This window comes from Capsaspora owczarzaki (genome assembly GCF_000151315.2).
Source record: "Capsaspora owczarzaki ATCC 30864 unplaced genomic scaffold supercont2.10, whole genome shotgun sequence".
Taxonomy (NCBI): domain Eukaryota; class Filasterea; order Ministeriida; family Capsasporidae; genus Capsaspora; species Capsaspora owczarzaki.
This window is the reverse complement of record NW_011887301.1, coordinates 768,716-781,329: the sequence shown is the minus strand read 5'-3', so window position 1 is coordinate 781,329 and position 12,614 is coordinate 768,716. Positions and strand designations below refer to the sequence as shown.

The following is a 12,614-nucleotide window of genomic DNA, read 5'->3' as shown; positions in this document are numbered from 1 at the left end:
TGGATGTAAATGAAAAGGGATGGGGGAAATCGAAATAGTTCGTTTAATGCGAGACTGTGCAAGAGTAAAATACAAAAGAAGGACAGAGAAAACATAACAACGGAACAGAGACAAATAACACTTTGTTGTTGCAACATCATCGGGAATCCAGTCCGAAACGCTGAGCCAAATAAATGCAACGTGCGCCGCACAGGCAAAAGCAGCGCGAGGATGTGCAACACCAGTGATGCACAACCAGCTGCAGTGAGCACCGTCGCAGGCTCAGAGAACGAAGCCCGAGAGCGCATCAAAGAGATAAAAAAGAAAGAATACCACCATCACCACCAAAGATGAAACAAAAAAAAGAGTTAAGATACGAAAGAACGTCACAAAAAAGAAGGCACACCGTGACAGAAAGAAGAAGAAGAAAACACATCAAACGACCCACTGAGTTTTTAGTGGGCAAGTTGACCGTGCGTTCCCGCTGCTAGCTTTGCCTCCCGCTGTTGAAAGTAAGGACTCCCCGACGAGGCCGAGCTGGATGCAACCGGGGTTGCTGGCAAGCTCGAGCAGTCCAGACTGAACGACTTTGGTAGTCGCAACGCAAAGGCAACAGGCGGATACCGCTCTTGTGATTGCGGTGGCGTCGGCCCTGCCGTTGACGAAGGCACGAGCGGAAACACTGGCTCGGCCTGGGGTGACGGAGTCGATGGAATGGGAGAAAGGCCACCAGAGGACGACGAGGCAGACTTGCCAAACGCTGACAAGTTGATGGGGGTCGCCAAGTGCATGCCGACACGGCCGCTGCCACTGTGTGAGCGCATGGCCATCAGTGCATGCTGCTTCGACTCCAAGTCCAGCTGGTGCTGAGAAGGGGCCAGAGCAGTCCCTGCAGGGGTCGAATGACGGCGCGCTGCCTCGAGATCGAGCTGGCGCTGCAGGCAGTACTTGGCCTGAGCCACCAACGCGTCCTGCTGCTGCTGAACCAAGTCCAGGAAGCTGGCTGGATGCGCGGGCTTGGCAAGGGACGGCACCTCGTCCGAGCTCTGGGGCACTGGCGATTCGCCGCCGCTGGATGCGGGAGTAAAGACGCCAGACAGCGACCGTGGGCCTGAAAAGGGCGCCGACTCGTTGGAGGACGACGCAGGCACCGACAAGGACGACGATGACGATGACGACGAGGCGCTGCTGGAGCTGCTAGAGCTGCTGCTGTTGGTGGGTGTGACCGCAGTGGCCAGCTCGGCGACACGAGCTGCGCGAACGCAGTCGGCCGAGATCGAGTTGGCATACTCGACAAGCTGACCCATAAAGTTCAGATTGGGCGACATGCCGGGCCTTCGGTCCTTGACAAAAGCGTACGATTCGGGCAGAGACAGACCATACCGTGAGATGAGATAGGCAATGACGACAGTGACCGAGCGAGAGACGCCGCCGACGCAATGGACGAGCACACGGCCGCCGGAGGCCTTCACCTCGTCAATAAACTGGAAGGCCGCATCAAAGGCCTCTCGAATGTTCTGGGCGAACGTGTCGGACAGCTCACACTTCTTGTAGCGCAGCTGCGCATCAAAGACATTCGGGCATTCCTTGGCCACGTTCAGCACGTTGTGGATTTTCAGACTGTCCAACAGCTGCTTGTCGGCGCTGTGCTCCTGGTTGCCAAGATAGAGATACGACAAAATCATAGCGGGAGGCGTGCCTGCGGCGAGGGCAGATTGGCCCATGGAGCGGTTTGGCGTTGGGACGGGCGCCGACTGAGGTGTGTGCAGCGTAAACTTGGATTGTTGGACAGCAGCAGGACACCGGCAGGCCTCGCTCTTGTCGGGATACAGCGCGTCAAAGGCAGCAAAGCCGCCGTGGACCCACAGCAAGGGGACGGACGACGTGCACAGGTAGCTAAAGACCAAGTCGAGCGTTTCCGACATGCCGGCCGCAGGATCGGTCGTGCTGTCGTCGTACAGCACCACAGTGTTGATCGTTTCGGGGTTTTTAGACAGCGTCTCCTTGATGGCGTCGCACGAGATGATGCGGTCGAGCGGGACGTTGTTGTCGGCTTGCGACTTTTTGACGACGCGTCGGAGGGCGAACAGGGTCAGTGTGTTGGCGGCTCCCTTCACGTGCTTGGCGTTGAAGGACATCATCGAGCGGCAGTCAATCAGGGTGATTCTGCGCCCAGCATCCATCAATGCCGCCAGGTCGGCTGACTGGATGCTGTAGGCATTTTTGAAGCAGGTGCCACGCTTGTAAAAATCGGCGCCGAGTGTATCTGATACCTCAGGAAAGTATCGGTCTTGCATGGTTGGAAAGGGGTAGCTTCGAGCTCAAGGGACGTACCGGAAGGAAGTCAGGAAGGAAGGAAGGGTGGTGTCGGGGAAACCTTGGAGAGAAAGAGAAAAAAAAAAAGGAGATGACGGAGGACAATGACGCGACCTCAGAAAATAAAACTTCCGCGCCAAGTAGATTTTGCTGTTTATCGCTCCGACAATGCCGAGAATTCTGCAGGAGATCGAGCTTGGGGGGCTGCCTTGATGCCTTGATTCACTGAAAATAGAAGGAAAGGCCCGGCAGACGCAAGCGAAAAGGCTGCTGAAGGGGCAAGCGAAGAAAAAAAATCGAAAAAAAAAAAAAAGTGCTACGGAACAAAAACAGGACTGCGAAAAAAAAAACGAGAAAAGAAAAACTCTGCTTGGCAAGTCGGGTGGTCTATCTGGTCAGAGGGAAGACTGGATTTACTTGCGAATCGGAGCGATGATGGAGGCAGCCATGGTTGATCAGTAGGATTTTGGAAGGGAGGAGGAGGAGGGGGGGATCTAGGAGACTTGTGGCAAAAAACCGGAAAAAAAAAAAAACCTGGAAAACGAAAAAAAAAAAACGAAAGAAAAACGCCGTTCAGAAAAAGGATAAAATGAGACAATGACGCTGATGATGAAAGAAAGAACGCGTAGCGTAATCGCAGCATCCAGGCAAACAACGGCGGGCGAGCAAAACAACAGTACATCAAGATGGTCAAGATGGTCATTGAAAGAATTGATTGCTGAAGGAAAGGGAAAGGGAAAGGGAAAGGAAAGGGAGGATTTTGCTGCGGTTGGAAAAAAAAAAAAACGAGGAAAAATCGAAAAGTCTAGAAAAAAAAAAGGAAAAAAAGCTCGGTTGAATGAAAAGTGATGACAGATTTGACCGCCATCCAAAAAAGACTCGGCCGAGATGTAGCTCACGGGCAGCAGAGAAGGGTTGAGAGAATTGGGGTTTTATGCAAGGAATAAATGGAACGAAAGAAAAGAGATAATGTGGGGGGGGAGCACGCGATATACACGGAGAACAAGACAAAAAAAAAAGCGCGCAAAAAAAAAAAAAAAAAGAGTCAACCGCACAAACGTCGGCGGAATGGAACGAGCTCGTGCATGCGCCTCAAAGTAGTAGAAGAGATGCTGAAAAAGACACGCTCAAAGCTCGATGCGAGTGTTTTGAGTCGGCGAGGCTGGGCGGACGAGCAGAAAACGCCGACAGAACGGGAAAATAAAAAAATACAAAAAAAAAGAAAGAAAAAAAAAGAGCCGACTTCTTTCACGAGACAGCCGAAGGGGAACACCAGGGGCGGGGTCGCGGAATTCCAGATAGTTGGCACAAGTGTTGGCACAGCAACTCGTATCCCCCACACCGCTGGCGGGGAGGTGGCCACAACCGCAAGGGAGGACAAGAAGCTGCGGATTTTGTTGTTTATGTTGTTGGCTCATGCTTTTTGAGTTGGTCACTTTTTCGGAGTCCCACTCGCGAAAAGGAGCATCGAAGGGGGGGGGGGTCAAGCCCACAAAGTCAAAGAGGCTATAGAGCTGGAGATGGTCTGCGATGCCAGGAGTCAAACCAGGACAGTCGAAGCGATGGCAGAGAACGCGCGCCTTCGGTCGAAAGAACCGAAAAACCAAAAAACCAAAAAACCAAAAAAAAAAAAAAAAAAAAACCTTGAAGGCAAAAAAGACCGCTGCCGGCTCCCGAAAAAGCGCCCCGTCCAGCTAAAATCAACGACGCGCCGAGATGTGCTCGTTGTACGTGCTGATGCAGCAGCGTGGGCAAGCAGGAGCGAGGGATGCGAGCGACGGCGGGGGGCGATTTTCGTTGGTGGCACCGTGCTCGATGGTTTCTGATCCCCGCTGATTGGCTAGTGAAGGTTTTCATAGTCGGGCTACTCACCAGTTGGTATAAACTAAAACAAGAAAAAAGCAAAGAAAAAAAAAAGGCAAGAAAAAAAAAAGTGAAAACGAAAAAAAGAAAAAAAAAAAAGAAAAAAGAAAAAAATTCAAACTGGAGTGGCGCCGTTTTCGGCTGACCAAACTCGGCTGCGAAAAGCTCACACGGCTTGCTTGGACGCCTGGCCGGCACCCAGTCTGGGCAACGCAGACGCATCGACATTTCGGGCAGCAGCACGAAGACGGGGAACGGTGGCCAGGCAGTGCACGCTTGTCTTTTGTGCTAAGGGAGCTTGTGAGAGAAAAATAAAAAAAATAAAAAAAATACAAAATCGAGCACAGAAGAGCAAGTGATGTCATTGTTGCCTTCGAAGGAAACTCGAGCCGAATCAAGGAACTTGTTGTTGTTGTTCGGTGGTACGCAAGGCTGAGGCCCCGTTGTGGTGCGCCAACGACGACAGCCGTGTGGCGTGTGAATGAAGCGAGGCGATTCGAGGAGCGGTGAGGGTCAGGGCGGGAGCTGCGAAATGGTGGAATTGGTCGAAAATTCGTGACACGCGGGAGGCAGCTGAGTTCGGCGATGCTCAGACATGGCGATCGCCTTGCGTGGCGAATTTGCGCAATTTTGAATGCTGGGGTGTTGAGAGTAGTATTGCTTCAGTATGGGGGTCAGCGGGGCTGTTTGGGACATTTTGACACTTTTGTGCCCTCTGCCGACAATTACACTCAGCGCGACTTTGAGGTTGTCAAATTTTTGACAACCGCGCGTTTCACCATATCTCAGGCATGCAAAATAAACAATATACTTGGAGCATGATTTCTGCAAGAGATGGACGTGAGAGAATGATTTCTACTGGCTTAAATCCTGCTGTAAAGATTTGACAAAATTGAAAGTCCAATCCGGCGCTCTGTTCGAGGCTCAACCTGGTCCGACAGATCGAAATATTGCAGATAATTATATTTCCATGCTTATTTGAGGTGTTGGCGGCCGATTGTGAGCTCGAGTTTTGCAGCACGTTTGACCGCATTCAGTGCTTGGTGAAACGACAAAAACAACAAACACGGCTAGCAATTTTAAAGAATACTGTCAAGCTCTTCCCCTCCCCCGCCTCCCAATCTGCACAGGCATAATCACCTCATTGATCCAGTCATTCAAACCAAACCCGAAAAGCCGAGGACGGGACGGTCCAGTCTTGTCCGTTGAATAATATAATGCTTGGCGTATGTCTCAGACACCAGCTGAAATGGTGTCGCTCGCCCCCTCACGCATTCGATCTTGTCTCATCGGCTTGTTTGCTCACAAAGCTCACCATGTTCAGCATTGACTGAGGGGAAAAGGGTTGGGCGTGAGGAAATACGATTATTAGGAGGGGAAGTGGCCGAGTCAAACCTCTTTGGGAGGACAAGCAGCAAGCCCGCGCCACCACTCTGCGTCACCGAGGAGGAGCGTGCAGTGTGTCACTATGAGCAATGCACCATGAGCGCGGCACACTGCCGTCAGAGCAGCGACACAGCGAGCGAGGTCTCGATTTCCCACATGCGCTTTGGGCTTCAGCCACGCGCTGGTGCATATGATGCCTGCCCTTGCACAGCCGAGTTGTGATTCGTCCCGCTGCACCACATTCACATGCATTGAGCGCACTGTTCATCGCTTCCCCCGCGCATGTGCACGCTGATGTTGAGAGAGAGAGCGAGACAGTCAGACACGGCAAGCAACGGCTTTGTTGTGGTTTCATACTCTTTGTTTCCAGCCCAATGCAGCCCCAACAATCAGCCCACCATCAGTCCCAGACAGATTGGATGGACATGGGACATTGAGCAAGAAAAGACACTCTAGTCCCCATCACCAAAAAAACATTGGCTCTGCAATCGCACTCACTCATCCTGCTTTGCTTCTCCGGTTTGCACAGAATTCTACGTCCGACTGCCCGGACGGCGTCGGCTGGATTAACGATTATCTTGGTGAATGCGTCACAACAGACGTGCAGATTGCTTCGGCATTTATTGGCCTTTCTTCGATCGGATTTTGGCTGGTCGCACAATCGCCGTGAGTTTTTTTTTTTGTCAGTTTTGTTTGTTTCAACCCTTTGACTCGTGCTCACGCTCAAACCCTCCTCTTGACAGCCAAATTTACATGAATTTCAAGAATGGAAATTGCGAATCGCTGGCGCTCCTGTTCTTGGTCCAGTGGCTGCTGGGCGATATCACAAATCTTGTCGGCGCAATTTTGACAGACCAGCTCCCTACGCAAGTCTACACTGCCGTCTACTTTTGCTGCATCGACGCCATCATGGTGTCCCAATACGCCTATTACAAGATCCGCGACCACCGCCTGGCTCGCAAATCCCTCTCAAGTGAGCTTGTTTTCTTTTGTTTTGTCTTGTTGTTGATGGCGACCAGCTTTGACCTACAACGTTGCCTGGGTTGTTTACCAGCATTCTCACTTGAACTCTTGTTTAGGGAATGGCCGAACCACCTCGCTGCATGTCGCCTTGTACATGGCGCTCTTCTCCATCAGCGGCATTTCCATGTTTGCCTTGCGCGAGAACTTGATTGGCTCGCAGATGGGCGCCGAGGCTGTTGCTGCTGGCGGCCGCTCGCTGTTGCACATCACCTTCACTGACACGACTCAATCCAAGATTGGCTATGCACTTGGCTGCATTTCCGCCACGCTGTACCTGTGCTCGCGTGTGCCTCAAATTCTGAAGAATGTGAGTTGCCACATGTTCGTTCTGCATGCAAAAGACTTCCTTCCCCCTTTGCCTGTACTCACGTTCTCTTCTCCCGTGTGACGCGCAGTACCACCGCAAGTCTGTCGGTGGGTTGTCGTTCGCCATGTTCCTCATGGCTGTTTTGGGAAACGTCACATATGCCATGGGTGTCTTCATGTACAACACGGACGGCGACTTTCTCATTGACAAGCTTCCTTGGTTGGTTGGCAGGTATGTTTGGGAAGGCCACAAAAACAAACAAACAAACAAACAAACAAACAAACAAACAAAAAAAGAATGGACGTCGTTTTTTGGTCACTTACCTTTGCTCTCTGCATTGTCTTCTCTCCCGTCGAACAGTGTTGGCACTGTCTGCTTTGATTGCACCATCTTCATCCAGTTCGTCTTGTACGGACGCCACTTTGACCACGACGTGGAGCAAACATTCAAGTCGCATCCCACGGACGAGGACGAGGATGTGCACCATTCTGATCACCACGAGCGGTCTTCTCTCATCAACCCTTCTTCTAGCCGACCACCGCTAATCCGCACCAATTCACCTCTCATGGTGAATGTATCCAAGAGATCCTCTGCTGTTGCTTGAGCGATGGTTGTTGCGTTCTATTATTTTTGCGTCCTCGTGCGTTTTGTCTGTTATTCTTCGTGTCCGCTCCCTGGCTGCGCTCCCCGCTCCCGTTCGTTTTCCTTTTTCTTTTTTTCTTTTTTCACTATTTGTCAATGTCGGTGGATGTTGATTGTTTCCTGTCGATGGCTTGATCTCGTTAGTACTCGCACAGTCTTTTTTTTTTTTTTTTTTTTTTGGTTTCTTCTGACTTTCTCAGATCCGTTGAGTTTTTCCATTTCATCATCCTTTTTGTTCTCACATTCTTCAATTTCGGTGATGAAGGGTGGGAAGGGTGACAAGTCGGCCAAGTCGGGCGAATCCAGCCAGAAAGGTCAACAGGGCCAAAAGGGCCAACAAAGTGAAGCCCCGTCGCGCCCGCTGCTGCCCGTCCAGCAGCTCGAAAGCGCCGACGTTGATCTGTCCTGGGTTGGCCAAGTCGCTCCACAACAGCAGCAGCAACAGCAGCAGGACGCCTCTTCATCCGCAGCAGATCAGTCGCAAGCCACTCCTCAGCGACCGACCACCGCCACCGCGCACGCCACCTCAGCCCAAGACGACGGAGAAAGCTTCCTCTCGCTCAACATGACCCCTTCCAGCAGTAGCAGCGGCCACGGCCACGGCGCAGGGGCTGCTCAGCCTGCTTCAGCCTCCACAACCAGCGGCAGCGGCAGCAGCAGCGGCAGCTCGTCCAAGCCTGGCCAGCTGAGCTCGCTCAAGTCCGCCAGCCCTGCACTGTCGGGATCTGCAGGCCACAGTGGCTCTGGCGATGGCACAGCAGCAGGCGGATCGTCCTCGTCGTCCTCTTCATCCTCGTCCAAGCACGTTGCGCTCTCAAGCAAGCTCGGCGACGGCGCTGCACTCCCGCCATGGGTTCGCCGAACAGCCTACTCAAAGAACAAGCTCTACAGGTAACAATAATGTGCATCACTGGACCGTTCGGATCGTTGATTGTGGACCATTTTGGACCATTTGATCAAGATTCAGTGATTTTTTGCAATGGAAACCAACATGTTTTATTCTTTTTGTCTTTTTTTTGTTTCTTCTTTTTTTTTTTTTTGATGCTTGGTTTTGTGCTCCTGACACGATCTGACGTTGACACACTTGCAATCCTTGTTCTGTTTTTTTTTTTTTTTTTTTTTTGGATTCACCAGTCTCGAGCAAGAAATGTACGATTTTGTGGAATTTATCAAGCCTACGCCGCTCGAGCACCAGATGCGCGAGGAAATTGTCCAGCGGATACGAGAGGTCATCACTGGCGCGTGGAAACATGCTCGGGTAATGCAGTGCTGTTTGTGTTGCATGTGTCTGTTGGACTGTTAGGTTGTTTGCTGGTGAACGGATGGAAAAGCATTGCACTGACTCCCGTCGTTCATCTTGCGCCCAGGTCGAGGTCTTTGGCAGTTTTGCTACCGGATTGTACTTGCCGATGAGGTAACACGCATTCTCTTTGAATTCTATTGTAGAAATGATCAGCGAAAACATCTTGAAGCTCACTTGTTTGATTTATACGTGTTTCCTCCCCCCCCGTACCCTCAGCGATATCGACATTGTCGTGTTTGGAAATTGGGATCAAATACCGCTATTTACTCTGGGCAAGCTTTTGGAGGAGAGTAGAATCGCCAAGAATGTCAAGGTCATTGACAAAACGTCGGTGCGTAGTTTTGTTCCCTGCGCGTTTCGTTCGATAAGAGCTCCTCGCTGCAGCTGCTAACCAACCAAAACGACTCACTGCTCCCCATCAGGTGCCAATCATCAAGCTTGCAGATGCATTGTCGGGCGTGTTTGTGGATATTAGTTTCAACTTGGAAAGCGGTCTTCGGACGGTCGAGTTTATCCGGGCCTGTGTGGACGAGTATCGCATGCTCTACCACCTCACCTTTGTCATTAAGCAATTCTTGGCGCAACGCCAGCTGAATGAGCCGTATTCCGGTGGCCTGGGGTCGTACAGCGTTGTTTTGCTTGTTGTCAGCTTCCTTCAAGTGAGTGAACCATTCGTATCTCTGCACCTACACCCCCTCCCCGCTCAATGCGCCGTTGAACTGTTGCTCTCCTTGCCTAACAACTCCTTGCGTTTGGTTGCTTCCACAGCGGCATCCTCGGCAAGACCGCGATCCCAACTTTGGCGTCCTCTTGGTCGAGTTCTTTGAGCTCTATGGCAAGGATTTCAACTACCGAAAAGTTGGCATTGCCGTCACAGAAGGTGGCAGGTACTTTCCGAAGGTAACCGCTTTTTTGTCTGCGCAGGATAGATTCTGGTAGGATTTGTTCCGAATTGCACCCCACTCATCCCTCCTTCGCACATCCACTTGCCCACATAGAGCGATGCATCAGCCAACTCCAATGAAGTGCGCCCGTTCATCCAAGATCCCATGGAGCCTGGTAAGGACGGCGATGAGCGCTGTCCCGAGTCATTTTGGCCATTCCAATTCTCACCTTCTTTGACATCCTCTCGCGCTGTTGGCCCGTGCGTGCCGGTTTATCACGTTGACCACTACAGGCAATGATGTCGGATACAAGACTTACAACATGATTGCCGTTCGCGATGCATTCCGCCACGCGTACGACACGCTCACGCGCGTCACAACTGACCAGCATTCATCGCTCCAAACCCTGCTTGGACAAATTATTCGCGTCGAGGACGATGTGATGGCCTTCCGAGAATGGGTTGCCAAGTGCGACTGGCAGAGCGGTCGCTCCATCACGGGCGACGGTGTCTTGCCGATGAACACAACAAGCACTGCGCCGCCGCCCATGTCAGCCGCCGCCCGAGCATCTGCAGGGGCTGGCGACAGCGAGGCAGACAGCACCACACCGATGCAGCAGTAATACCAGCAAAAACAGCTCTGGACGATGATTTCTTGATTGTTTGCTTGATGTTATTTCCCTGGACGGTTTAACACCCACACCGCGCGCGCCTCTTTTGACTCTTACATTAGTATTGTAAGGAGTACGTGTGCCACTTGTTGCTTTTTTTTTTGTCTCGAACGCATCATTTAGAATTTCACTTTTCCAATCAATCTGTGCAAACATCATGAACCAGGTTTTTTTTTCCAGTCCTCATAAATGCAGATCTAACAAAAAAGAAATGTCGTCATCTGATCATCATCCCAAGGGCAAGGGCAAGGACAAGGACAAGGACAAGGACACGGACAAAACCATCCATGGAAATGGAGCGTCTGAGACTGTTCTGAGCAGCCGCAGCAGCAGTTCTCGCCCGTCATCATCCTCCTCGTCCCAGCGTGGCCTGTCGCGCGTTCTGCACTGGGGTCCAATGCTGGCCCTCTCTGTCATTGTCTTCATCTCGTTCAGCATGATTGTTGCCTGCGTCCATGGCAATCCGCCGCTCGAGGCGCGCACTGTTCTCACGGGCAGATCGACCGTGTATCCGCGCGGCCATCCGCAGCACCGCGACCCTGCATCATCTGGTGGCAGTCCTTCGACGTCGTTGGACGTAGTGTTCAAGCCGTGGGGCGCACTGCAGCTGGGAGTCTTCCTGCTGATGCTCGCGCAGATTCTGAGCAACTACTTCCTCGCAATGGTTCGCGGACCGGGCTATGCTCCGCCCGGCTGGCAATCTGCTGTCACTGGGAACGTGGCTGACTTTGTGCAATTTTGCACTCTATGTGACGAGTTCAAGGCGCCGCGAGCGCACCATTGCCGGCTATGTAACCGGTATGTGTGTGATGGTTTTCTTTCAAGTGGTTTTGCTGAGAAAGAGAGAGAGAGAGTCGCATTTTCGATTGCATCTCACTGCCTGGAGTGAACGAAACGGGTGAATTTGAATCTATTTTGGCGCAGGTGCATCCTGCGAATGGACCACCACTGTCCTGTAGGTTTCTGCTGAACTGCTGCTGCGACTGTTGTCAACGTCCGACCGAGGTTTGGCACAGGCACTCACACACATTTTGTTTTGCATTGTGGTTTGTTGCGTTCTTGCTTCAACAGTGGGTGAACAACTGCGTTGGCCACAACAACCAGCGCAATTTTGTCCTCTTCGTCACTTGGGTGCCGTTGACGGCCGTCTACACCATCTACATCATGTCTCACTGGTGCTGGACTCTATTGGGTTCTGGCAGACTTCTCCGTCTTTATGTGAGTAGAGTTACGCGTCTCCAACATTTCATTCCGAGAGTTTGCAGTTTTGGCTCACTCTGAACGTTCGCGTTTCGGCTCCTGTCGTCCGTATCCTGCAGAGCATTGATTTGGTTCTCTGTGTCTTTGGCGTTGCCCTGTCTATCGGAGTCATGCTGGCCGTTGCCTTTCTTGCGCACCACCAATTCTCGGTCATTTTCCGTAACATGAGCGACATTGAAGAGTGGATTGCTGACAAGGCTTCCAACCGCATGCTCAAGGAGAAATCCGGCGAGGTATGACCTTCCACAAGCTTTCGTGGTGTCGATATCGACATTCAGCCAGACTTGCTCATTTCTCAAGCGGATTCCGATTTTTTTTCTTCTTCTTCTTCTTCTTCTTCTTCTTTGTTGTTGTGGCTTTGCGCAGGTGTTTACCTATCCCTACGATCTTGGCCGGCGCGCCAACTGGGTCCAGGTGATGGGCCCGGGTGTGCTGCAGCTACTATGGCCCTGGTACGAGCCATCTACATCTTTGGATGCCCAGCTACACGAGCACCCTGGCAAGCGCACGGCCCTCAAGCAGCCCATCACGGCATCGAACGGAGTGTTCTGGCCCGTGCACGAGACATGCCACCAGTTCTCATTCACCCAAGAGCAGCTCAAACAAAAGCAACGCAAGCTGGCCCATGCACAGCTCGTGCGTGTTGCCCGGCCGTTCAGCGGTCGCTGGTGGGGCTTTGGAATTGGCGGCTGTCGGCTGTTGTGGAACTTTCCAGCATTCGATGACACGCAGCTGGCCGTCTCAGCGGGTCAAGACGTTCTTGTGCTTCGAGGTCACAAGGGGTGGCTGTACGGCGAGAATCGAGGTGTTGGCGCTGACAGCGACACTCCAAACCCCGACTCGACCGCCGCAGCTGCGTCCACTTCCAACAATGATGTGCATGTGAGAGACCATCCACGAGGATGGTTTCCTGAAGCATGTGTGAACGTGAAGGAAAGCTAGGGTGACTCCAATCCATAGTTGCATTGATGAAAAAAAAAT

General features: G+C 52.0%; 4 protein-coding genes across 4 annotated transcripts; 3 read left to right on the top strand and 1 right to left on the bottom strand.

Annotated features, from left to right (window-relative positions):
- Nucleotides 1-20: 20 nt before the first annotated feature.
- On the bottom strand, nucleotides 21-4,207 carry CAOG_06046 (dual specificity protein phosphatase 7). The gene is made up of 2 exons (XM_004345586.2): nucleotides 4,168-4,207; nucleotides 21-2,829 (listed from the first exon to the last, which is right to left on the bottom strand). Exon 2 carries the CDS (start codon nucleotides 2,274-2,276, stop codon nucleotides 435-437), a length of 1,842 nt encoding a protein of 613 aa, XP_004345636.1. The 5' UTR covers nucleotides 2,277-2,829; nucleotides 4,168-4,207; the 3' UTR covers nucleotides 21-434.
- Nucleotides 4,208-5,320: 1,113 nt separating this feature from the next.
- CAOG_08934 (hypothetical protein) lies at nucleotides 5,321-7,689 on the top strand. Its single transcript, XM_011272303.1, has 6 exons — nucleotides 5,321-5,384; nucleotides 6,074-6,210; nucleotides 6,288-6,517; nucleotides 6,624-6,874; nucleotides 6,963-7,105; nucleotides 7,235-7,689. Exons 1-6 carry the CDS (start codon nucleotides 5,376-5,378, stop codon nucleotides 7,476-7,478), a joined length of 1,014 nt encoding a protein of 337 aa, XP_011270605.1. The 5' UTR covers nucleotides 5,321-5,375; the 3' UTR covers nucleotides 7,479-7,689.
- On the top strand, nucleotides 7,565-10,512 carry CAOG_08933 (hypothetical protein). The gene is made up of 8 exons (XM_011272302.1): nucleotides 7,565-8,407; nucleotides 8,651-8,774; nucleotides 8,884-8,930; nucleotides 9,036-9,150; nucleotides 9,242-9,478; nucleotides 9,588-9,719; nucleotides 9,818-9,878; nucleotides 9,997-10,512. Exons 1-8 carry the CDS (start codon nucleotides 7,623-7,625, stop codon nucleotides 10,323-10,325), a joined length of 1,830 nt encoding a protein of 609 aa, XP_011270604.1. The 5' UTR covers nucleotides 7,565-7,622; the 3' UTR covers nucleotides 10,326-10,512.
- Nucleotides 10,513-10,539: 27 nt separating this feature from the next.
- Nucleotides 10,540-12,612, top strand: CAOG_06043 (hypothetical protein). The gene is made up of 5 exons (XM_004345583.2): nucleotides 10,540-11,171; nucleotides 11,298-11,328; nucleotides 11,445-11,591; nucleotides 11,693-11,866; nucleotides 12,000-12,612. The coding sequence occupies exons 1-5, from the start codon at nucleotides 10,585-10,587 to the stop codon at nucleotides 12,573-12,575; spliced, it is 1,515 nt and encodes a 504-aa protein (XP_004345633.1). The 5' UTR covers nucleotides 10,540-10,584; the 3' UTR covers nucleotides 12,576-12,612.
- Nucleotides 12,613-12,614: the final 2 nt, after the last annotated feature.